Source organism: Miniopterus schreibersii (assembly GCF_964146895.1).
Source record: "Miniopterus schreibersii genome assembly, chromosome: 19".
Classification (NCBI taxonomy): domain Eukaryota; kingdom Metazoa; phylum Chordata; class Mammalia; order Chiroptera; family Miniopteridae; genus Miniopterus; species Miniopterus schreibersii.
The window spans coordinates 9,788,723-9,802,103 of NC_138119.1; the positions used below are offsets into that span (position 1 = coordinate 9,788,723).

At 51.0% G+C, this 13,381-nt stretch overlaps 1 protein-coding gene across 1 annotated transcript; it reads right to left on the minus strand.

Moving 5' to 3' along the window:
• Positions 1-5,567: 5,567 nt before the first annotated feature.
• HSD3B2 (hydroxy-delta-5-steroid dehydrogenase, 3 beta- and steroid delta-isomerase 2) lies at positions 5,568-11,757 on the minus strand. The gene is made up of 3 exons (XM_081120939.1): positions 11,570-11,757; positions 8,959-9,123; positions 5,568-6,500 (listed from the first exon to the last, which is right to left on the minus strand). The coding sequence occupies exons 1-3, from the start codon at positions 11,712-11,714 to the stop codon at positions 5,689-5,691; spliced, it is 1,122 nt and encodes a 373-aa protein (XP_080977065.1). The 5' UTR covers positions 11,715-11,757; the 3' UTR covers positions 5,568-5,688.
• Positions 11,758-13,381: the final 1,624 nt, after the last annotated feature.

Below are 13,381 nucleotides of genomic sequence, written 5' to 3' on the forward strand. Positions count from 1 at the left end.
GTGCAGCACTCCTGCACTGATGTGGCTCTGAGATGCTGGGAATGTTTTAATGTTATACCATCAGTATCGATTTCCCAAGATCTGTGTCTCATTCCTTGTGAGAACCAATCTGTGGGAAATTTTGGCTGTGGGCAGGGGAAGGTAGTTACGGAGAAAGGAAGGCAGTCTTAGGTCTCGTCTCATCTCTAATCTATTTTTAAAAAATGTATTCCTGAATCACATAACAAAGTATTTTCTTTCGCCCCAGTTCTCAGAAATGTAACTTAATGGCTACTGATAACACTGAATGCAACTTATCAGCAATACTGGCCTTTTGCTGGAAATAATTTTTTAGCTGGTCTCTGCCCAACCTTGTAGAAACAATGAGACAGCAGTGTGTAAGGAAGGGATTCACAGGAAAAAGAAAAGAGGAAGCGTGAAAAACACCCTATTTTCTTTAATGACTACAACTACCTTCTTGTGTGAATATCCACAAGCCCTTTCCCTGCCGAGCAGGGCCAGCAAATGCTGGGCCCTGGCCCTGCAAGGCCAGCAAATGCTGGGTCCTGGCCCTGCAAGGTGGCTCATTAACTGTGATCACAGCCTTCCTTCCCAAGCCTGACTCTTCCAGCTTCAAGAACCACCGGTTTAGCTTCTGGCCCCTGGGAAAACTGCAGGTGTCTCCTGAGAAGATGATATGAAACCGGGTATTTGAAGTACTTGCTCAGTGCCCTGTGGGGACAGCAGTGCACCTGGTCTGGGCCACCCCTGAAGGGATGCTCAGCCTGCGTGCTGTGAGAGCAAGCCTCTGTCCACATTCCAGGTCAAGAAGCTGTATCTAGCCAACTTGGAATTCTTGGGGCTTGATTAGTTTAATACAGAGGTTTTCTTAACCTTAATTGAACAGTGGAATTACCCGGAGACCTTTAAAGACAAATAAAAACAAACTGTCTAGAGATGGATTAATTGGTCTGGGGTGAAGTCCAATTACTGTAATTTTTATAAATGCTTCCCAAGCAATCTTAACTGGCAGCAGGATTGAGGAGTCTGCAGGACCAGTTAGGTTCCTCCTTTCACCTCAGGGATTGCGGTGAGTAAAACTCATAAGCCTCAGATCCTCTCCTCTGATAAGGGCGTTGTCAGAGGCTTCGCTGCCTGATCTACTCTCTCTAGGTAGGCCTGCCTCCCACACCCGCCTTCCCCAAATAGTTGAAGACAATAAGTTGGGACAGGGGACAATACCTGTCTTTCATGTTCTTCAGATAAGGCCAGATGGCCACTGCAGGCTGCCGCTGGCCCTCCTTGGTCCCTGCCAATCATAGACTGCCATCTTCCCCTTCTTTATTTTATTTTTTATTATGTGCAGTATTGGTTTCGGGTGTAGAGCTTAGTGGTTAGACAATCATATAATGGACCTATTGTTCCCCTCAGTATTTCCAGCACCCCAACTGGCACCACACGTAGCTATCCCAGTTTTATTGACTAGATTTCCTGTGCCTTACTTAACTTCCCCGTGACTATTTTCTAACTACCAATTTGTGCTTCTCAGCCCCTTCCCCTCTTTCACCCAGTGCCCCGACACCCCTCCCCTCTGGCAACCACTGGTCGCATCTCTGCGTCTAGGTTTGCCACTCCCATGGGATGTCGGAGGCGGGAGGGAACTGATACCTGGTGGGGTCCTCTTTGGCCCCTGGCCTTGACCCTCTACAACTAGAGGGGTGTTATTGCCCTTCCTAGATGAGGGGCAGGTGCCAAGAGTGCTGGGGAGGGTTAGGAAACCACATTCTCAGCTCTGGCTTCACATCAACAAACCAATGCTCAAGGTGGGGGGGGGAGGGTTAGCCAACAAGGCTAGCTGCACAAGCGTGGAGGTGCCAGAGGATACGCAACTGAGTACCACTGGGGACAGAACCTAGAAACGAGGCACACCCTTCATCCTGCAGGTAAGGAAACGGATCTGGGTAAGTAAAGGGCTTTGCCTAACTTTGAGGGCAAAATGGAAAGAGATGGCGTGTTCACCCCCTTCAGGCGGGACCCGCGTTCCACAAGCTGAGGTTGGAGGGTTGGAAACTGTGGGCTCCATGGAAGGCTCGGGCAGCTGGAGAGCTAGTTAAGCCTGCCCTCTGCCCTCTTGCCAAATGTTCTCTCTTATTGCCCTTCTCCCCTCTTTCCCCCCTTTAACAAATATGTGGGTAGGGCGGCCTCCTGGCGCAGTGCCTTGGCCTCTAGGAGGCTGTGGCGCCCCCGCCCCTTTCTTAGCCCTGAGCTCTCAAGCCCAGCGCAGGTGGGTGCGGAGCCCGCTTTATCTCAGTCGATGCTCGTCCTTGGACGGCCTTCACTCCACTCCCTGAAATCCTGTTTTTTCTGGCCCAGAGTCCCCCTCTTTAGGAATGCTGTCTTCCTTCTTTCCTCCGTGCCACGTGTGGACCGAGTGTTCACTCTGAGCCAGATGGGGATCCAGCTGTGCACAGGTGGTCAGTGCAGGGTCCCCGCGGTGCCCTCCCAGGGTCCACAGTCTAGTCCGGAAGACAGGTTAATAAGCAGCCACCCTGGACTGTGACAGGTGTCTAGTGGGGGGCGGGGGGGGCACGTCACCCTTCCCTGGAAAACTGGAGACTTCCTGCAAGCAGGGAGACGGAGGGTGCCAAGGGAGCGGAGTCTGTTGCAGGCGGGAGTGGCCATGCTGGGCGCTTGGTGACTATTCCACCGAAAATTGAAGTGATAACAGGAAGTTCATCATCCCTTTGAGCCCCATTTCTCATTTCTGAATAATAGTGTGTCTTATTAAATTTGTATTTAAGTATATATTAAACAATTAAAGATGGACATTTTATATGGCACAACCCACTACTGATCTTCTGAGAATCAAGAACCACCAAAATATCAGAATGGAAAACAACTGGGAATTTCACACTTGGAATGTAGTACAATATTACCGGGATTTATTTTTATTCCTTTATTTATCAATACTATGTCTGTTTCATAAGCCTAGGAACCGAGCGAACATCAACGCATAACTTTAATTAGCACGCAGGTGCACGAGCCCGCACGCGGGAAACACGGGGAGTCTGGAGGAAAACAGGCCTACTAAGTGCCGCCATGAAAAGTACAGCAGCAAAAAGTATAAATCTTACGGGTAAAGAAGGAGGTGACCCACAAATGCACAGCCTGCGCGAAAAGACAAAAGAGAGCAAGCTGACAGGAGCCACGCCGATGAGGAAGAGTTTGAACTCAGAAAGGGACTGTCCCTTGTACCAGGCAAGACGAGAGAGGGAGCTGAACTTAATAAGAGGGAGCGAGAATGGGGCGAGGGGGGTGTCAAATGGTATTAAATGGTAAAAATGCTCTTTAATAGAATACAGGTAAAAAACATGATTTAAGTGAAATACTGTTAAAATTTATGCCATCCTTCCACTTGCTGGAAGGTGAGAGATCGGGCCTGACCACACTTGGGCAGCGTTGGTCTGACCCCTATTGGACAGACAGGCAAATGGACCTGCTTCGAAGGCACAGGACAGTTCTCAAGCCCTTGTACACAACTTATTTAAAAGTACTTCTTAATGTAAAAACACTTCTGTAAAAGTTAAAAAAAAAAAAAGCATAGAGCCTGACCGATGCTTTCTCAGTAATACAGTCGTACGCACACGGCGAGAGACCCAAGTTTGTTAGCATCAATTTTAATGAAATGCTATCGCAGGGCCTGGAGTAGTTCATCATAAACGCAAATCAGTCTCGCATAATCTGGCATATGTGTGTTTTTATTTTAATAAAGAAACATTGAAGACAATACATCTTAATGAGAATTAAGCCCAGAAGAACTTGTACTAATTCAGCCAAAGAAAAGCGTCGGAAGGAGATGATTTACAAATAAAAATCAACGTCCTTTGGCTCTTTAAAGATCAGTTATTAAAATTAAACCTATTCTTTGTGCATGAAAGATTTTCACATTTGTATGTTTTACTGTGCACATTCACTTTATTTCACTCAGTAATTAGGGTTATACAGAGTACTTCAAATTTTATTTGATAGATTTTGTTTCAAGGATTTACGATAAAAGGGGCATGTGCCTTCTAATGCTCAGTAGCTGCCTGTGTCCTGAAAGTCTTTTTGCCTCGCTTAGTAATATATTAAAATACAGGCCGCCTGATCCAAAGCCAGGCATAGTATACTGGAATCGGTAACCTAAGAGAATATCATCAACACGCGAAAAGCAGTATCGGTAATGGACTGTAAAAAAAACCAAAAAACCCGCGAAGGACTTAATTTGGTCTAGCTGTGCTTGAGGAGGGAGGTTGTGGTGTCCAGGCCCAGGTGCCCAGGGGGCTGCGGGGGTGGCGGTGGCGGTGGCGGTGGCGGTGGGGGTGGGGGCCCGAGTCGGGGCCGGCGAGGGGCCTGCGGGCTGGCCCGCGGGCGGCTGTGCGGGGAACCTCCGCGGCGCTCGGCCCGCCGTGTCCAGCAGCGCAGCCGGCGCGGGCGCAGGGCGGCTGCGGGGCGCGGGGCGCGGGGCGCGGGGCGCGGGGCGCGGGGCGCGGGGCGCGGGGCGCGGGGCGTTCGGGGCCGCTCCCGCTCGCCGAGGCCGCGGGCGGGCAGGGCCGCGCGCGCGGGTGCGGGGAGGGGGCCCGGCTCCAGCGCTGCGGTGCTGCGGGGGATGCGGGACACCCTGCGGGGCTCCGCGAGGGGCCCTCGGCGGCTGCTCTGCGGGCGGGCGGCCCGAGCCGCGTCCCCACCGGCCCGTGACGACCGGCTGGCTGTTCCCCTCGTGGCCTCGGGACCGAGGCTGGGGGCAGTCGGAGTCGGCGGGGCGCGGGACCGCGGCGGTGGAGCTGCAGCCCCAGGGGGCGCCCTGGAGCCGAGCGGAACCGTGGGGCGGGGCTGCGGGGCTGCGGGGCTGCGGGGCTGCGGGGCTGCGGGGCTGCGGGGCTGCGGGGCTGCGGGGCTGCGGGGCTGCGGGGCTGCGGGGCTGGGCAGGGGGGCTGCGGGGGTGGCGCGGGTGCTGTCTCGCCCGCTTTGAGTGTGTGCCCTGGGTTGGTTTATTTTATTTATTTTTAACATGCCCCCTTTTTATGGTTTTTATCTTTGCCACTGAACCTTAAGTCTACTAAGTATCCCCTTCCCTTTCTTGTAAAGATTGTGAAAGTCCGTCTCTTCCGAATGAATGAAGTGAAAGTATGATTCTGCGTCCCTGTCCGTTCCTTTCCCAGTCAGGGCACATGCCCAGTTCCGGGCACCATGCAGGGCGCGGTCAATAAAGCCATGAAGGAATGCGTTTCCTTCCCCATAGATGTACATGGGAGATGGTGATACCTGGAAATAGAGGCCAAAGGAGGAAGGTATGTATTCACATAAACCACAACTTCCTTCAGATTAGGCATTAAAACATTTATTATTCTTTTCACTGAGCTGGGTGAAGGAATAGGAATTTTAAAAAGAGTTTGCAGTTAGCAAAGGGAATGGAGTTAATAGGCAAAGGCCTACATTAAAAGAGGCCCGAATAGCTCAGAATCAGCAACTGAGACTTTGGGACCAGCAGCTGCAGCAGATCTGGAGGCCGGGTAGGACCTGGCTGGGCCAGTGACTAGTGGCTGGGGGAAGACAGTAAGATTGCTATCTTGTAACAGGGACGCAGCAGGACCTGGGCCGTGTTGCTCCCTGTATGAAACCAGAAGGCGAGAGCTTGTCAGCCATCCTCTAGCAATACCCACGTCCGCTTCAGTGAGTCTCTCTTTTCAGGGCTTTCTTGTGCTGCTCCACCAGGGAGCCAACCCACTCCGTGGTGTTCTGCTTGGCCTTCTCCCAGCTGAAGAGAGGCTCATAGCCCAGCTCTTGCTGAGCTTTCTTATAGGAGAAAGTGTACACACTATTTAGCAGTGTCACTGCGTGGCGGTCGAAGGGGGGTTGATACCTGTAGACGGGACTGAGCAGGAAGCTCACCATTTCCAGCAGGAAGCCAAGCCAGTACTTCAGGGATACAGGCAGGCTCATTCCGGAGTCAAGGGAGAAGCCCCATTCTTTGCTCAAAGTGTAGTTGAGCTCGTCGTAACTTTGGTGAGGTGTGTCATCTGAGATGTAGTAGAACTGTCCTTGGATGTTGGGGGCTTTCTCAGGGTCCCGCAGGGCCCTCAGGGCCAGGATGTGGGCCCAGGCCGCGTTGCCAACATAGACTGGGTTGACAATGGAGAACTTGCTGTTCCGTGGCAGGATGCCATTGTTTCTCAGGGCGTGGTCAATAAAGCCATGAAGGAATGGGTTTCCTTCCCCATAGATGTACGTGGGCCTTAAGGCGCAAGTGTACAAGGTGCCACCATTTTTAAGGGCCCACCCATTCGCTGCCAGCACGGCCTTCTCGGCAAGCTTTTTGCTCCGTGGGTACACAGCCGACCACGAGGTCTCGAGATGCTTCTCTTCGCAGGCATTCTGGATGGTCTCCCTGTAGGAGTTGGGTGCAGCCACCTCTATGGTGCTGGTGTAAATGAAGATGGGCACACTGGCCTGGGCACAGGCCTCCAGCAGGATTTGGGTACCTGCCCGCAGGGAGCATGCTGTCAGTGTCAGGAAAGAACCCAAAGGACCCATGTCCACAGACCATGTCCACCTCCCGCCCCCAAGGGAAGGGGTTATTGATCAGAGTGAATTTATCCATGTCTCTGGCTGAGAGCTAACCATGCTAATGCCACAGAAAAATGCAAAAATAAAAAGAGACTGATGTTGAGTTCTGGAGAGCAAAAATGTCTAGGCTTTTGGATTTCATGGGCCTGTGTGTGTACTTCTAATTCTAGAAAAGGGCATGGGGCTGCCCCTTTATATTTTCCTGACTATGGACATTAAAAAATGATCGTTTTCCCATCCCTCCCACTTCATTAATGACAGGCATTAAATAAAAGAAATTAGGAGGCCATACTCAGAATATGGGCAGTCCTAGTCCTTTGGCAAAAGAGGACACTTGAAGGAGTCTCATCTCAAACACACACACACACAATTTTTTATAGGTAATACACACTCCTAAATATATACTGACTTGTTCGTATTGCTCTCGTTTTTAAGGACTAATAAAAACATAATCATAAGGACCTTTCTTTGAGTCACAGCAAATTAGTGGGTCCTGGGAGAAGCTGGAGATCCAGGTTCTGCTCCCAACTCCCGATTGTGTGTTCCCTACAGAGGTCATTCCTAATTCTGCCTGTGACTATGTTTACCCATGTATGAAAAGTGGGGGTGATAAGCCCTCCCCCTGCTAAGCATTGCTGAATTCTGCACTGGTCTTGCACGTTGAGCTCGGTGGAGACTCGGGAAGAGTGTGTGCCCTCTGGCGGTAATACCTATAATGGGAGCATCTGGTAGAATCCCTTTAGCTGGGTAGAACCTTAGCTCGTGAAGTAAAAGGCATCATTTTTATTTTTTGCATTTTTTTTGGTTAATTCTCACTCGATTTTTCCATTGATTTTTAGAGAGAGTGGAAGGGAGGGAAGGAGGTGGAGAGAGAGAGAAGTGAGAGAGAAAGACACATCAATTGGTTGCCTCCTGCATGCACACCAACCAGGGCGAGGGATCAAACCTGCAACCCAGGTACCTGCCCTTGACCAGGAATCGAACCCACGACCCTTCAGTGCATGGGCCGACACTCTAACCACTGAGAAACACTGGCCAGGGCTTAATTTTTGCATTTAAAAAATCCCTTTTAAGGTCATTGTGAAATTTGATTTTGGGGAGGGACAGCCTCAATTAAAAGAAAAATTAAATCTAGAGGCAGAGAATATTTGGAGCTAATTTACCTTCATAGGGGGACATGACAATTGTCATGAAGTGTATCTAAACCTGGGAGTGATATTGGTTTTAGTCACCTGATGCCTCTTAACACTTCTCAGGGATTTCAAGTCTCCTGTTTCTGGGAGCTGTGAAGAGTAGGAATTGTGAGCAAGGGCTGAACACTAGATACTGGTTACTCTTAGCAAGCTCCTTGCAGTGTGGGGTGGTTAGGGATGCGGCTAATTAGAAACTCAAAGGGGTCTTTTTTGAGATTGTGCTGGTTTTGACTGGAGACCCAAAGCAATAAATTGCTTTAGAAAAGGAGTCTCTGAGTAGACTAACTTTAGAGTGCAGGGCATGGAAGACAAATGGGCTAGGGAGATGGGGTGCTGTGGTCCTAGAGAGGCTGGCCTCCAGGGACCAGACAGATGATATAACATGGCAAGCTAACAAGGGATTTAAGCCAAACCCTTGAGCCAGTGCATCTAGATTTTAAGTGGATTGGAAAGCCACAATTCTGAAAGAGCCACCAAGCCTTTAAGGTTGGAGGGTCTAAGGTGTATTTTAACACCTGGTTAGAAATATCGTCTTTAAGAATAGACCTGATGATGAAGAGATGGTGTTATCGACAATGGGATACCATTATTGTTAGAAAATATTGTAAGAAGTCAAGTGGTAGATAATTCTATAGCACCAGACCACTGTGCTCCGGCTTTGTTCTGCGCAGAAAGCCCTGCCCGAAGGAAACCGGCCCAGAGCTGTGGCCCATCGCTTGGAGCTGACTTGGGGCCACCTCACCTCAGAGCTGTTAGTTTTTGGCCTTCCTGTGTGACCAGCACCATAGAGCCACACAGAAGGGCTGAAGTGACGAGTGAGGAGGCTTGTGTAAGGCCTGGTTCCCGCCCAGGGGAGGTGGCTGGGTATCAAGAGTTGGAGGCTGGGGTTTAGTTCACCCCTGATTGGAGCAGCACTAGCAAGAGCTTCTGTGGCCTCTGGAGCCACACAGTTATGGATTTAAATTCTAGCCCCCCTCTCTGACCCGTGGGGCCTTGAAAGCTACTTAGCCTTTCCCAGCCCTAGTTTTCTCATCTAAAGACCCGTGACTCTCCGTGGGCAGCGCTGAGCAAAAGCACAGAGCTCATCAGGTGGTGAGCGACCGGGCTTCTCCTCCCGCCCTGTCCTCTTGTCCCAGCCTCACCTCTCACCCCACTCCGTCTCCTCCCCAGGATATTGTACCTTTCAGGTTGACATTCATGATGGTCTCAGGCGGGAGCACATTGAAGACGTCAATGACGGCGGCGGTGTGAATGACAGTCGAAGTGCCCTGGCAAGCTCTCTTCATGAATTGTTCGTCCAGAATATCTCCTTCCAGCAGGGTCAGCTTGATCTTGCTCTGGAGCTCTGTGGGAACACAGGCAGGTCCCTGGAAGGCTTTCTGGACCTGGGAGTTTGCTGATAACGGTGGCGTTTTACCCATGTCTTCAAGGACAGGCAGACTGGGGGGAGGGTGGGAAGGGAGGCACATTCCATGGAAGGACAAGTAAACCAAGTCACAGAAGTCAGCACGTGCAGCGCGTATTGGAAATAGCAAACGTCTGCTTCTACTGATCTCATCCCTGCGAAGAGCTTGAGCTGTGAGAGGTCAGGCGTGCCTGGAACACCATATTGTTAAAGGGACTCGTGGGAAGTTCAGACGATTCATTAAGGAGAGTGGGGTGATGGTGGAGAGCGGACCTAAGAGGTCAGAAGTCGGATTTCATTCCGTAGGGCCTGAGGAGTCACGTATGGATTTGGAATAAGTGGAGAAACGTGAACAGAGTTGTGGTGTGGGAAGCTCAGCCTGGCCACAGTGGATTGGTGTGGAGGGTTTGAGAGAAAGCAAAGCGGTTGAGAGATCAATCCTGACATCGGCACCAGAGTTTAGATGAAGAAGACGGGAACCAGGGTCCCAGCGGCTGCACTGCAGCAGAGAAGGGGAGAGATGCACACGGCTACGCGCCCTTGACCGGCGATCACACTCACGACCCTTGGGTGTGCAGGCAGAAGCTCTGCCCCTGAGCTGCACCAGCCAGGGCGAGATGGGTATGCCGATACCCACTTCACAGGGCGGAAACGGGCTCAGAGAGTAAAGGGGCAGGTCTGAGTCACACTTGGAGTGACGACTCCGCCTTCCAGGGGCAGTTGTCACTGCCTTCTGGCCTTGCTTACCTTCCCTTGCCACCCAAGCTCAGGACTGGCACATTCCTGGAGCTGACTGAGAAGCCTATTGAGCTGAAGTTGGCAGTGGGGGCCAGGGAACAGTAAGAGAGAAATTCAGGGGGAAAAAGTTAGGGCTGGGGAATCTCCTTCCTAGGTTACAACTGGGAACAACTATCTACTCTACTGAAGTGTCTGCCAAGTTTCCTGTGCCCCCAAGAAGACCCCAGAGTTGGGGAAAGGTAGGGCAGAAGCTGCTAGAAGTCAACTTGAGAATTAAATTTTCTCTGCTATGTCCCCACCTCTGCCCTCTCTGCTCCGTTCCTCTGCCTCTCTTTTACAGCATGTAGACACCCAGTCTGCAGAGGCTGGCAAGGGGGAGAGGGGACACACAGGGGACACTCACTTTGTCAAGAGTCAGCCCTAGGGCCACTAATGGGGTCCCTGTAAAAAGGCCCTAGTCTGAGGGCTGGTATTCATTACCCAGACGGCTTCCCGCAAAGCTTTGTCTTGTGGACCTTGATTTCTTCATTGTCCAAATGGGGCGACCCCTCCCCTTTCCTACTTTCCTCACAGGAATATTTTGAGGATCTAGGGAGTGAAACAGGTTGGAAAATACACACTAAGTCCAGCTCTTGCATTTGCACCAGGGGTAACGAGCTGGGGAAAAGCAGTGAGCTGCTCGAGCAAAGCCTGCAGTCCCCACCTTTGCGGAGAGGAACAGAGATAAAGAGATGCGCGGGAGTCCACAGGGGTGTGTCCACACTCTTGCCACCTCGCGATGTGCCCTTGGCACCCTCTCCGCTCCCCACCCCCATTGTTTTTGTTTTTGTTGTTGTTAATCCTCCCCCGAGGATATTTTTTCCATTGCATCTGCAGTGGAGAGTGGAAGGGACAGAGAGAGAGAGAGAGAGAGGGAGGGAGGCAGCCATTGGTTGCCTCCCGCAAGATCGAGCCTGCAACCGAGGTACATGCCCTGGGCCAGAATCAAACCCCAAACCCTTCAGTCTGCGGGCCGATGCTCTAACCACTGAGCCAAACCAGCCAGGGCCACCCCCCCACTCTTACTGGGATTCCCTCTGTCATTCTCACTCTCTCTGTTCTCTCTCACTCTAATTCTCTCCCTCCCTCTATGTCTGTCTCTGAGACACACACACACACATGCACACACACACTCGGCTTTACCTTCACTTCTGTTTATTTCGCTGTCACTGGAGATGCTATGTGAAGCCACAGAAAGACCAGGGCTCTCGAGAGGGGCTGGTGCGGTCTCGAGGTTAATGGCTCTTGCCTGCCCTTTGTTGATGTTTCACAGTAATTGCCAAGTCAAACATTTCAGAACATTGAAGAGTTGTTAACAAGGGAGAGAACCAGGGTGTGATTTTGTAGATGCAAAGAAAAGAGGCCCAGAGGCGGGAGTGGCTGGCAGACAGCCACCTCTCTGGTTCTGGTCAGGGACAGAGTTCCATCTCCGGACACCCAGCCCAGTATCTTTTCTACGACACCACCTGCGACCGCCTTTCTGATGTCTTTGGACATGGGATTAGCCTTGGTTGGCTACCATGTTCCTTATGTATAAGAACCCCCTCCCGACCCACCCCGGCGCAGGGTTGAAGATAGAGCCACACACCCACGACGCGAGTTCACTTACTAGAAAACTCCTCCCGCAATTCGGGTCTGAAGACTTTGTCCAGCACCCGGATCTCCTGCAGCTCGGTCTCCTCCACCAACAAGCGGACGATCCTCTGCCCCAGGAAGCCTCCAGCACCTGTCACAAGGCAGCTCCACCCGGCCATGGCCACACCTGGGAACCAAGATGCTCTCTCGGGAAACCAGACGGCAGGGTGGAGGGTCACCCTGAAGAGGGCCCAGAACAGAGCCCAGGTGGGTACAGGCTCACACAGATCATTCTGCTCCCTCCACTCCATGTTTGCAAAAATCTCCCATCCCCACGCCCCTCTGTGCCCAGGAGTAGTTGAGAGAAAAAAATAAAAATAAAAAAATCTCTAACCTGCGAGATTGCTAAAAGCCAGAAGAGCGAGCCTGGGTTCCGGTGCCCCTATCACCCGAAGGCAGGACTGGAGCGCTCTGCGCGGTCCCCTCTGGCCCCGTCTCTTTATCTTGGACTCCCTGCTACGTATTCACCGCTCGCTCCTGTCCCGGGATCCCTCCTCCCACTCGCGGGGAGCTGCAGCTTGCATCTATCTCTCTTTCCGCCAAAGCTCTGGAGAGAGGCAGCTTCAAGGCCGCAGCAGATCGAGGCCCCTGGGTCCACCACAGCAGGACCCTGGGCAGGTGGCTCCGGCTGTTTGGGATCCACAATCTGTGAATTTAATCTAGACCAGCCGACGGCTCCCAGCACAATGGGAATTCCTGCCCCGTGATGCAGATACACCCGCGGAGGGGTGGGGCCCGCTTTAGTCCACTGTCTCCTCTCTGAGTGGTCTGAAAGGTTGCCCTCTTGCAAAGTTGAGAAACTGGCAATGGTGGCAGCTCCAGTCACTCAGTAATTACTGCGCTGTAGCAGCTTGTTCTCAGAAGCTGTCATTACTTGTTAAAGGCCCTTGGTCTGGCCGAGACATGTGGAGCCATCTGAGGCCACCGCGGAGCCATCTGAGGCCACCAAGGAGCCTCGCACACCTTTACCTGCTCAAGTGTGCTGTTTGTGAACTGTACATGCCCCCCAAGCCCCCCATGCCCCGGGTACTCATTCCCCCAGCTGTTGGGAGCATTGGAGGCTGGTAGACATTGAGCTGCTGTCTTTCTGGGAATTATCTGCAGCCAACGAGCAAATATTACAAGAGTTCAGGGTCTCTGAGTAGAACCAATAAAAGTTTACTCTATGACAAAATCAATGAACAAATAAAATTAAAACGGACTGGTAGATACAGAGATCAGACTGATGGTTGCCAGAGAAGAGAGGGGCTGCGGGCTGGGTGAAAAAGGTGAAGGGACTAAGAAGTACAAATTGGTTGTTACAGGTTAGTCACGGGGATGTGAAGTACAGCAGAGGGAATATAGGCAATAATATTGTAATAATTATGTATGGTGCCAGGTGGGTACTGGAAATATGTGGGACCACTTTGTAAAGTATATGATTGTCTAACCACCATGCTGTCCACCTGAAACTAACACCAAATAATACTAAATGTAAACTGTAATTGAAAAATAAAATAAAAAAAACTAAACTCTATAGAAAGTGAGAAATAAAATAAAAGGCAAAGCAAACAGGGGCCACAATATCACTTTTAAAATTTTTATTGCAAACAGCTTTACTGAGACATAGTTTGCATGCCCATTTTTTAAATGGGTGATTTATTGTCTTACTGTTGAAGTGTAGGAGTACTTTACATTCTCAATACAAGTTCTTTAATAGATACATAATTTGAAAATATTTTTTCCCGGTCTCGGCTTATCTTTTTATTTTCTTAATAACGTCTTTAGAAGCATACATATTTTAAAT